This window comes from Balaenoptera physalus (genome assembly GCF_965194825.1).
Source record: "Balaenoptera physalus genome assembly, chromosome: 10".
Taxonomy (NCBI): domain Eukaryota; kingdom Metazoa; phylum Chordata; class Mammalia; order Artiodactyla; family Balaenopteridae; genus Balaenoptera; species Balaenoptera physalus.
The window spans coordinates 97719651-97731717 of NC_138889.1; the positions used below are offsets into that span (position 1 = coordinate 97719651).

General features: G+C 57.7%; 1 protein-coding gene across 1 annotated transcript in view; it reads right to left on the reverse strand.

Annotated features, from left to right (window-relative positions):
• Window positions 1-6723, reverse strand: part of ALX4 (ALX homeobox 4) — a 44683-nt gene extending 37960 nt beyond the window's left edge. The window contains exon 1 of the mRNA XM_082410541.1: window positions 6169-6723. Within this exon, the coding sequence (XP_082266667.1) occupies window positions 6169-6619 (451 nt within the window). The 5' untranslated portion in view covers window positions 6620-6723. The remainder of the gene's footprint in view (window positions 1-6168) is intronic.
• Between the last annotated feature and the right edge of the window lie 5344 nt (window positions 6724-12067).

Genomic DNA, 12067 nt, shown 5'->3' on the forward strand with positions numbered 1-12067 from the left:
GGCCCAAACCTTCCACAGCCTCTCAATCTTCTCCGCCACGGCCCTTGGAGACCTCGGAGAACCTGCTGCTCTGCCCCGACCTGGGTCCCCGGCGGTCCATCTGCGAGGCGCTTGGGGCTGACGCCCAGGCTTCGGGACCCCCAGTTTGGAAGGAGAATCCGCTCTGAGACAATCTGCTTTAAGAATCCGATGAAACGCGCGCCGGCTCCCTCTCTTTCTCCAAAGCGCAGTGTCGCCCACACCCAGCAGCCCGACCCTGCGGTCCCCAGTACACGCAGCGTGGTCCTCGGGAAAGACAGGTACTTGGCAGGCAGTGGCACCTCTTTCAGCGCCCCATCTACCCACCGGTACCTCCCAGTAACCCTCCTGTCCTCACGCGCAGTGAGCCTTCTAGCTGCCCGGAACTGCCCGCTGCTCAGCATCGCCACCCCGTTCCCCAGCCCTTTGATGCTCTGAGCGTCTTCTTTGCGTGTCTCTTTTCCTCTCCACTGAGCCTCAACTCCCCTTCCACCGCTCCCTCTCCTCCCTGGTGCTGCTGGTCTGGGGTGGGATGGGGTAGAGAAGAGGGTCTTTGCTAAGGTGGCAGAATGCACTGGGGATGGGCGGGTGCACAGGTCCGGTGCGTTTGGAGCTCCCGCGACACCTCCCTGGACACACTGGAGGCTTCTGTCACACCACTGAGTCCAGCCTTTGTAGGGAGACCAGCTTCCAGGCAGCATGGCATTAGCTGCCCCGGGCTACCCCGCACCCCTGTACTGGGTGAAGAGGGAGCATCTTGAATGGAGTTGGGGGTGTTGCCGCGCATCTGCACGTGTGTAGGCTAGAGAAGATGGCACGGGGCTGCACCTCTGGATGGAAGGTCCCTGGGGGCCACCAGTAACTCTGATCTCTGAGAAGCACCAGCCTACAGCTGGGAGGCCTTGGTGGTCACACAGAAGTGCCTCCTCTTTCTCCAGAAAAGCCCTGTTTTGAAAAAAGGGCCTCTTCTCACTGTCTAGTCTGAACAGAAGGCCGGCCTGTGGCACCCACAGCTCCGGAGCAAAGGGCGAGGGTGGGGCGCTGCCTTTCACTCTAAACTTGCTGGCTGGTCGTCGGCCCATAGCTGAGTCCTCCCTGCCTTGGTTTTCGAATCTGATGACCTGCCTTGTCACCTTAACAACGCCTGGCGAGCCCCGTAGCTGCGGGAGCACGTGGCCAGGTGGCACCTGGCAGGCGGGGTCCCGATGCGGAGTCACGATCTCACCACCTCACCCAAAACAGTGCCTGTGCCTAGGTCCTTCGGTTTCCGGGGGGCGGGGGGAGCTGAGGACGCTGAGGCTGCGGGTGCTGAGAGTTCCCTCAGCCAAGCATTCTCTCGCATCCGGCCCCCAACTCCCCTCTCCCTGCAGTGAAAGGCACACCCACTCCAGCGCGGCCTCCCCATTCTCCATCCCAGGCCCTCGGAGCCTCGCGGGCTCCCGACAGTTTTCACATTCTGTCTCTGCCTGCTGCTCCGGGCACCCTGGTCCAGGGGTCGGCGGAGGAGCCCGAACCCCACACAAACGCCGGGACTCCAACCTCCTTTCATACCCCGTACATGCAAAGGCCCTTATACTTCCATTTCATATTTCAGTTTGCCACCAAAACAAAGCCGAGGGCAGACTTGCGGGAAGAGAGAAAGGGGCTGAGGCCAAGGTGAAAAGGTATGCCCACGGAAAAGAGCGCCCAGCTGCTTTCTGAAACGAAGGTTCTCGGGGACTACGGCAAAAATTTATGTATGGTACTTTTAACTTGTTTTCCTGCTGTGGCCCCTCTTTGCAGCGGGCAAAACTCGGGGCATCGGCTACTTCATGAGAGCCTTGCGCGGCAAGGTTCCCGGCGCAGCCTGTAGTTCCCTCGAAGAGTAGGGACCGCGCAAATCCGGGCGTACAAGGTCAACCTACTCAAGAAACGCCGCTATCGAGAACAAGGGGCGCGCGGGGTGGGGGGGCTGGGGGTGGAGGGCAGGCTCTCTGGCTTCCCTGAAGTCTCTTCTGAAATTTCCTTACAACAACTTAAAAAAAAAATCCCCCCACCCAAAGGTTTCGTTTACAGATACAATACGTAAATGGTCAGTGTCTTGATCCAAGTGGTCGTTATACAGCGAACAAGTACCTAACAATTCTTCAAACTTTCCACTTAACTGTATATAAATTATAATAAAGAAAACTTTGTGCGCATCGACTGATTTAAAATAATACTAGACCTTTAATCCAGGCCTTCTGTTTTTCTATTTAAGATTGTATGTGTTTAGGCTGGACTGTTAGAGCAGACTGGCGGCTATAGAAATGAACAAAGTAAAAAATTAAAAGCATCTTTCTTCCTCTCCTCCCCCACCCCCAAAATTGACCGGGAGTCGACGTCACAGCTCCCAGGCTTGAGTTTTCCCTCCATCATCCCACAATCACCCACGGGCTCTTACGGCTAATGTGCAAGCCTCGGTTTCTCGCTGTCTTTTTGGGGGCGGGAGGGGTCTCTCTTACACAAAACACACCCCGGTTCTTTGAGTAAATTCGAATATGACCCAGGAGGAGTTTACACATTTTGTGGTGTGTGGATTGTGTTGGTGGGAGAAAATAAATATCTCTAGCATTCAAACTCTGCGTCTAATTCGCCAAATCAAGACCAGCCCCTCGGCGGTGCCCCAGGGGTCTCCGGCCCTGCCCTCGTCTCCCAAGACCTCTGCGCTAAGAGCGCTGCCTTCGCGGACGGCTGGATGGGAAGGTAGCAGTCGGCTAGCAACGAAAACCTGCGTGCACTGAATCGAAAGCGAAAGAGAAGGAGGTAGCAGGGCTGTTCTCGGTAGCGTTCCGGGGCGCAAGGCCAAGGCCTGGCGGGCCGCACAAGCGGCGGCTTGGAGAGTCGTCCGCGTTGGGAGCGAGGTGCCGGGGTCCCTACTCCCGCGGCGAGGAGGCTCTTCGCCCGGCTAAGAAACATCGGTCTCCAACCTGGAGTGTCTCCTGGGGCCCATGCAGCCTAGGATGGGCCAGGGGGCAGGGACTAAGGAAGGCCGAAGTGTGAACCCGGATCCTGACGGGGTCGGGATTGCAACACGCGAGGACACAGTGGGGCTCTTTTGTAAAAACGCGAATGTCTCTGCACCCAGGGGGGACTGTGGAGTCCCATTGTTCGTCGCCCTTTTAGTACTGATGGGGAAACGGAGTCTCAGTTAGGGAACGTCTGCAGCCGGGGAAGGTTTCTCACCTCCTCTTTCCCCATCTCCGAGAAGCCCCGCCACTGGAGACCTGAGGCGGCTGTCCTGCCCCAGGTTCTCTCGCCGTGGCCCCAGCACAGCCCCCAAACCCGCACCTTTCCAAGGAGCGCTTGGACCCAAGGACTGGCTCCCTGGGCTGACGTCCCAAAGGAGACCTCGGACCCTCTCCTCCGCTCGGTGCAGTTGCCCAGATGGAGGAACTGGCTTCCTGCCCGGGGGACTAACAGAGCTGGGAAGGAGGTTGCCAGGTCAAAGCTACCTTGGGTGGGAGCCGAGATCAGCCGCAGCAAGCCTAGCACCAAAGCCGTGTCTGCCTCTGCCTTTCCCCAAGCTCCTGGGGACATCCGAGGTTTTTTCCCTAGACTCGTTTTCCCCCCTTTGGAGTACATGCTCTCACGAGTGTGGCAGAGAACCATGTCAGTGTATGCTTCAGTTTCCCTGCTTGCTGGCCATCTAGAGAGCCCGCTCCAGAGGCCCTCCTCCCAGCTGCCTCTGTAGAGATCAGAACCTCACCTCTTGGTGCCTCGGTTTCCTCCTCTTGGACCTAATGTGCCTAACATTTTTTCTACAGGAGCCAGAAATCTCCTCTTGGCCAGAGAAACAGCAGCTGCTGAGAGAAGGAAAAGAATAAGCAGAGCTGTTTGTTGTTTGTGGCTTTGCCCTGAGCAGTGCCTCCATCTTGGGCATCAGGGAAGTGGGGTCCTGTTGGTGTTTCTGAGCTGCCTTTTGTCTCAACCTGCAGCTTTTGGCTTTGCCTAGTGCAAGGTCGGGGGCCTGCCCTGTCCTCACAATTGGGTGCTTACAGGTTCCAACGGCACAGAGGCCGATGGTAGAAACGTGGAGCGGGGAGGCTAGACTCTTGCTCTGTGGGGGAACATTTACTACCCCATGAGGCCTTACTGTTACCTCCTCGTGATGCAGATGAGGAAACAGGGCTTTAGAGGGATTTCTTACTCTCAGGTCACAGTGTGGGCTGCCCTAGTGGCTACTGCCTGTAGAGGATGCATTATGCAGGCTGGCAGTGGGGGCCCAGCAGGGCTCAGAGGCAGTGCTCGGAGGGGTCTAGCTCTTTCCCCTTTCCCTCTGAACCTGAAGACATTTCCAAATGAGAGGTTGAAAGCAGCTCAGGATCTCTCCTTGCCTAATTAACTCAGCCTCCTCAGAAGCCCCACTGGTGAATTTCTCTAACACATGAAAAACCAGTGCGGTGGGAGAGAAAACATCCGAGTCCCCTGGCTCTGCACAACGAACCTCCACGGGTCCCTCAGTCTGTGACTTGCTCACACCTAACATTCCCAAAGGACAGGGACCAGGAGGGGCCTGGGTGAGGCCAGGAGGAGGGAGCCTGATCCCCGGGGCTGGCAGGCTGGTGCATGTGGACGGGGCGAGAGCCCCTCTCCACCTGAGTGTGGAAGGAGCACCTGTGTGGAGCTGTGAGTGTCTGTGATCCGAGTGCCTGATCTCATTCCAACAGGAAGGTGGAGAGGAAAGGTGGAGGAGGTGGGGAAAGCCACCGGATCTCTCTAAATCTGCTCAGTCTGTCCTGTGGGTTTGAGAGTGTGTGGCTCTGTGCGAAGCCACATGAGTGTACTTGGTGTGTGTGCGCTGCTCATGAGGAAGTGGTTGTGTGTGTATGTGTAGAATCCAAGTGTAGTCAAGTGTATGTGTGAACGTTTGTGCGTGTCAACAACCACTTAGTGGACTAGTTCTGAGCCTGTGGGGAGCCAGATCCAGGCTGAGTGTAAGAAAGCGTTTGCCCTGGGTTGTTTCCTAAGGTTATTCCAGTCGCCAAGGCCTCCACCATGTCCCACCTCTGTCCCCAGGCCTGGTGTCTCTCCATCGGCCCTGGATCAGTGCAGCCAAAGCCATTGTCCTGTCAGAACCAGCTCATTTCCAGGGCCCTGCCTGAAGGCCAAGGTCCCAGCGGGAGAGTGTGTACCCAGGGCTCCTAGCCCAGGGATTTTTCTCTCCCTTCTCAGTTTCTCTCCCTGCCAGCTTGGGGCTCACCAATGCCGATTCTGTGGGAGAGAAGGCCCAGGCTCCTCAGCTGCTCTGGCCTCAGGCCGCCCTTGAGAGGCTCTCTCCTCCACTACGGTCGCGGCGCTTCGGGGCCCAAGCCTGCGTCCTGAGGCCGCCTTCAAGGGGGCTTGGAGGTCATTTAGGCCTCCGGTTCCCCGTGGGCCCAAATCAGGACCCAGAACCTTCCCTCTTGCCCAGCACTGCGGCGCCTGGAACTCTGTGGCTTTCCCAGCCGGTCGGTCCTAAACCATTGTTCGGAGGCCGGCCGCCTCTGGGGATCGCCGGAGGAGAAACGCTCGGGAACTCTGGTCGGCCCGCCTGCCCGCCGCGAACCACCTCGACTCAGGTCTTCCGCGGCCTCAGGCGTCTCTGGACCCGCACGCGTGTGGCGCCCCCGTTCCACGGCATCCCGGGCGCGCTCCGCCGACTGCGCTCCAGGCTCCCGGCCGGGCTCCGCACCTGCGACGCTCCCACCTGCGGCGCCGCCCGAGGAGCACCCTAGCCGGCGAGGAGCGCGGCCTCGGCAGCCCCGGAGCCCAGCGCCCGAGCGCTGCGCTGCGACTGTTTCCCGCCGCACGCCTTGAGCCGGTGCGAAGCATCCGCTTCAAAGTCGGCCCGGCGGGCAGCGCAAAGCAAGTGGTTTGGGGGAACGGCGAAGAGGGGAGAAACAGACTCCAGGCTGAGTTTAATAGCCGACGCTCCGCGCCCTCCGCCGAGCGATCCGAAGGCGGCAGGAGGGATCCCCTGGTCTCCTCGGAGCGGTCGATCCCCATTTTCCGACCCGAAGTCACACGCAGCTCGGCCCCGCGCCTCCCCAGCCCTCCAACTCCTGCCTCCCGCAAGCCGAACGGGTTTTGAAGGTGCCGAAGCCCTGGGTCCTGGGGACCCCAGCCCGAGGGATCCGCACGTGCACTCACCGTAGCAGGGAACCTGCAAGGCCGCGTTGTGGCCGCCGCCGCCTTCCTGGAGTTTGAGGGTGCCGTCCGGGGGCGTCTTGCAGGCGCCTCGCTGCAAGTAGAGATGCGGTTGCTGCGCGGGTGGCTGCGGCGGCGGCTGCGGCTGCGGCGGCGGCGGCTGTGGGGCCGGCGACTGGGGCTGGAACTTGTTAAAGGAGCCCCGCGCTCCGGCGCCACTCTCCAGGGGTGCCGCCAGGTCCTGCTGCCCCGCGCCGTAGCGGGCGCGGCTCTTGGCGTCCCCGAATCCCTGCCCTTTGGCGGCAGCCGACAGGAAAGTTGTGCTGAACTTATCACCGCCGGGGTATGCCCTAAAAGGCGACGAGCCCTCCCGGCTCTGCGACACCGGGCTGTAGTAGGCGTCCATGGCAGCAGCCGGCGACTCGCAGTAAGAGACGCAAGTCTCAGCATTCATGCCTGGCTTGGGCGGGCGGCGGGCGACGGGCGGGGGCGCGAGCGAGAGCGCGAGGACGCCACCGCGCGCCTTGGCCGGGAGTTTGGAGAGGCAAGGAGGCAGTGGCTGTGCGCTCCGCGCCGGCCTGCTCGCTCTCCCCCCTCCTCCGCTCCACGCCTCTCTCTCTCTCTCTCTCTCTCTCTCTCCTCTCACCCCCTCCTCTCTCTCCCTTCTCCCTCCCCACAGCTGGCCCAGGGAAAGAACGGAGGACTGTAAAAAGATTCAGATGTTTCGGAAAGTTGACCAGATCTCCCAAACCCTCTTAAGGTTTTGAAGCGGAAAAAGAGAGAGTGAATTTTTTTTTCTTGACTCTTTTTTTCCCCCTCCTCTGCCTCTTCTCTCTCCCTCCTCTCCTTCCACCACTAACCCCCTCCCCCCCTCCCCCCCCCCCCCCCCCCCCCCCGCCTTAAGGAAATGCTACTAGCTCGCTCGCCGCTCGGAGGGGATTCTACCAAGAGCCGCCCAAAGGCCTTTTCGATTCAAGGCGGGGCCAGGGAGGTGTCTGGACTCCCCGGGCTCCCGAGGCTAGGCTGAGAATTGGCGGGTCCAAGCTTTGGCCTAGGGGAGGGGGGTATGCAAAACTTCAGTGACAGATTTTTAAAAATATAAAAACACAAAACCAAAAAACCTAACAGGTTTCGACATTCGGAGTCTGATGGGCCGCTAGCGTCCGGGTGCAGGCAAGTCGTTTGTACACTTGCGTGCGAATTTGGCGGTGCAGCTGCGGGTCTTCCCACTGGTGCCTTTTCCTCTGTTTCCAACCCCTTTTCCCTATTCTCGGTTCCTCCATGAAATTAACACACACACGCAGCAGTCATCCTGTGCACGACCACTTTCACGTCTCGTTAACTATTTCCCTTTCCTGTAAGGGCACTGGGTAGGGGTGAGGAGGGGCCCGTGTTCACTCAGACACTGAGAACCCCCAGGCTGGGCCAGTTTCCGAAGCTTTAGAACGCGGCCCCCTCCCCCCACCACTCCCCTCCGGGGAAGGAGCCGCGTGTGCCTCAGGTAGGTCTCCGCCCAGCCGAGGGGATTTTCTGCCTGGCACACCTGAGAATGTGGAGTTGGGAGACCAGCTGGCCGCGCCTCATCGTCACGCTGTCACCTGCTCACTGCTCGGGTTGGGGTGAGGCAGTCTCTAATCTCTGGCCTCTCTGTCCCCGACTGTAAACCGAATGGCTTGGATTTGATGGGTTGTGTGCGCCCCAGGGAAAAGAACGTTTACAGCGCGTCGAGTCCTTTCCACATGGCTAATCATCAATTGCACCTCACAACAACCGTGAGTGGTGGAAATCGGGGTCCCCAAATGTTCCGATGAGCAAACCGAGGCTCAGAGAGGTGCGGTCACCTGGCTGAGGTCACACAGCCGGGAAGTAGCAGCGCCTGCCTTGAAACCCAGGCTGAGGTTAGTCCCTCCGCGGATCTGGGATGGTGTTGCTGACAGCGAAAACGCACAGAACAGAGGAACCGGATCTCTGACTGCGGAATGATTCAGTTTGAAGGAGACCAGTAAGAGCAGCCCTCGATAAACTGCAGGGAAAAATCCGTGGATAGAGGACGTATCTCAAGGGAGGCTGGGAGTGGGGTGAAAGGTGAAGGGGCAGAGTAAAATGAGAGAGGGCCTGAGCGCCCTGAACCCAGGAATGTGGGTCAGAAGTCAATCTTCTGCACCTAAAAGGTCTCCCTAAGAAAAAATATCTGGGGGGGTGGGGTCGTGCTTCTACCCCCAACCTCATCCTAGCTAATCCTCACCCCCACCCCTCTCCCTTGGTATCTCTGCTCCTTGCTCTGCCGCCGACTGCGCGATCCCACATCTGGTTTCCATCGCGGCTTACCTTGAAGTGCTCGTTAATAAAGATATTCTGCAAACCGCGGCCAGGGGTGCGCAGGCCCGAACCCTTCCCCCACCGCCCATGGGGACCCACGCCTCTCTGGCTTGCAGACCTAAGCCAAATGAGGATCTTATAGATACTGAGTGCCTGTTGTGCCAGAAGCCATCCACAGGTCATTCCCTTGGGCCACCCCAATAATCTGGTGACGCTGGCCTCATCATACCCATTTTCCAGATGGGTAGACTGAAACTCAAAGAAACGAACTAATTTTCCAACCTCGGATAGCAAACAGTGAGTGAGCCTGCCATCATCCCAAATGCTACTGTTCAGCCCAAGTTTGTTTTAGTTCTTAGAATCTGCCAAGTTCTGGAATCCCCCAATCTCATCCCTGCGCTTTTGTCTTGCCAATAACTTGGTGTTCAGCGCAGAGTCTCTTCCTCCAGAAAGACTTCCCATCTCTCCCAGTTGGGGCCGCATCTCCATCCTGGACTTCATGGTTGTCTGGTGGCCCGCTCGGTGTTCATCTCCACCTCAGCTCGGTGTTCATCTCCACCTCAGTAGTCCGAGGTTTCGAGAGGGAAGCCTCTGCCCCGCCTGGCACCCCACAAATATTTATGGAATAAAATAGTAAAGCCTGGGTTCCTTCCACTGCTCAGTGAGGCAGTTCCCAGCATCTTTGGTTTCCTCTAGCCAAGGACAACTGGTTGCTCTCCCTCCCCCTCTTCATGAATCGAGAGACAAAATTAAGAGCCTGCTGGCCTCTCCCGGGCTGCACAAGAACAGTGAGTTCTCTCAGAGTAGGGGCCAGGCCTGTCTTGTTCACCGCAGGGCTTGGCACATCCTAGGCACTCATAAAATGTGCATTGAACGAATGAATGAAAATGCCACGTGGTCCAGTCCGGGGTCTTAGAGGCGCATTTTTGCTAAGCTGTTCCAAGCTAGCAGGCTACTCTGGTCCCCTGCACCCTGAAGCTGCCTGCTAGCACCCAGAGGGTGTCTGCAATCCTTCTACTTCTCCCCCCATCCTCCCATTCCAGGCTTAGACACAAGGAGAAAACTAAGAGAAGCAAAATATATGGGGCGGGGGGACAACACCAAGACAGGTACAATGGCAATTACAATATTCTCCAGTAACTTCTGAGCTGCTCCGTGTTCTCAATGCAAAAAGACAAAAACAAAAAACAAAAAACAACCCTGCCGTGTTCCAGAAAGCTTTCTTTGAGCGCTGCCTCTTGCCATCTACCCACCCCATGCTTTTATGACCTGTTTAATTATGGCCTTATTATTTAACCTTTTCCTGGCCACCCTGGGGGGAATTTCAAAACCCGAGCCCTCGGGCGCAGACTTTGGTGTCCGCAGCCGGAACCCCTCCTGGTGCACTGAGGTCCTGGCCCTTGGAACCAGCAGGGGGGCCTTCTACCTTCCTACGTGGTACCTTAGAGATGAACTCAGAAAGAGTGAGCGTGTGCCTGCGAGTGAGGAAGTGCATGTGGGTTTGCCTGTGACTGCGTGGGAACATTCTGGGTGTGTTGTTTTCCTCACGAAAATCACTCCGGATCCCCCTCCTAAGTCCCTTCAAGCATGTCTTTCCCCAGAGACGCTAAGTGTAGCTGGTTATTTCTCTGTGTGTTCAATCATTTGCTGATCCATCGGCCCATCCATCCCTCCATCCATCCATCCCTCTGCCATAGCTGAGAGCTGACCCACTCTCACCCAGTTCCCCTGCGAGGGTGCAGGGCACCCGTCCAGCCAGAAGTGACGTGGACGGCCCTCAAGCCCAGTTCTGGCCCCTGCCTTTGCTCCCCCAGTGCGTGATTTCTCTCTCAGCTAAGGTTCTCCCTGGCTCGCTGTTTGTCCCTCCACCATTGAAGCGCCTGGCAGTATCTCTACACTTCCGGTCACTTCACCGTACCAGAACAGTTGGGGGTGGCAGGCCCCTCTGCTTCAAGTCCTGCATCCCTACCCCCTGGCACACACACCCCTGGCTGCCCCTTCTCTCTTGCTTTCGCATTGTCCCGCTTAACTCTCCTGGAAGCAGATTCCCCTTTCTGTGGGCTCTGCACACAGCCTGGGAAGGGGAAGGGTGACAGAAAGTCTTTCTTTGCCAAGGCCAAATGCCCAGTATCACCTCCTCTGGGAGGCCTTCCTTCACCCACTAGCTACTGCTCTGTCACATCTGCCTGGTTATTTCCTCCATAGCGTCTATTCTGACCTGACATTTTCTCCCACATTTGTTGACTTACTGGTTTTATTGTCTGTCTTCCTACGGGAATGCGAGTCCGTGGCTACTCTCTCCCCAGTAGGAAATACAGTGCTCAGCACATAGCACTACTCAGTAAATATCTACTGAGCTAATGACTAAATGAGTGAATGAACCAATAAGTTGAATGAACGAATGGCTATCGGAGGAGCATTGCCCTAGGCTTGCAGAGTAACTGCTCAGTCCCTGTGGCTCAGGGCTGGAGCTCTTGAGGCCAGGGGTGTAGGACTGTGTTGGTTAGAAGGTCCCTGATGGAGAAGGGAGAGCCACAACAGACGCTCCTTTATTTCAAAGGGAAGGACAGATTCGGAGCCACCCACTTTGGTCTGAGCTCCCTCCAGCCCATCCCCCACTGCACTTTCTCCGTCTTGTACAAACAGTGGAGCTGCGGAGGGAGAGCAGACCCCCTTATCTGTTATGTGACTTCCTCTGACTGCCCCAAGTCTTGACTTCCAGTGTGAGTAAAACAGGGGCCATACCTCAGTGAGTCGTGTACACTACTTGGTTTGCAGTTGCCACTCTGTAAATGCCAGGAGGCAACAAAGACTGCTCAGACTTTTGGGGCTGCTGAATGGGCATTTTGGACACCTGTAGAGGGGGCGGGAAGAGTCAAGATATGAAGGGGGAAGGCCAGGGATCTTATAAATCTTGGGCGGGAACGTTCCTGCTCTGCAGACCCCAGTACGCAAATCTCATACTCCCGACACAACATAAATAAGCAATCATGTTTCGGACAACTGTTACAAGTCAGCTCTTGCACATTGAGATCTTCGCGGTCCTCGCCAACAGCCCTATGGTGGTATTATTATCCTCATTTTACAATGATTAAAAAATCGAAGCACAGAGAAGTGAAGCAATTGCTTACGGTCACACAGCAAAGCAGAAGACTTGGGATTCGAACTCAGGTGATATGACGTCAGAACCCACGCTCCTCACCGCTGCGCGTTCTCAGAGATCTCTGGGGCCCTGCGGGTCGAAAGGTTCCTGATTCCTCTCTGCCTGCAGGGCTCTCAGAGGAGCTCCCACTTCTCCAGTGCCGCAGTCGCGGGCGCGAGGGATTCGGGGCGCTCGCCGGCCTCGGCCGCATACGCTGGCCCACAGTGCCGTCCGGGGGCGCAGGACCACGCTGTAGCCCCGAGGTCCGCGCCAGCGTTCGCCACCGGCATCCAGCCTTAAGACTCTGCCCCGATCTCCCCGGAATGCGGACACCCAGGCACCTTCCCGCGTTTGGCTCCAGCACCCGCGGAGCTCCCGGGGCGGCCGCGCCCCTTGTGGGATGGAGCCCGGGAGGCAGGCACTCCCCACCCAGGTTCTCCG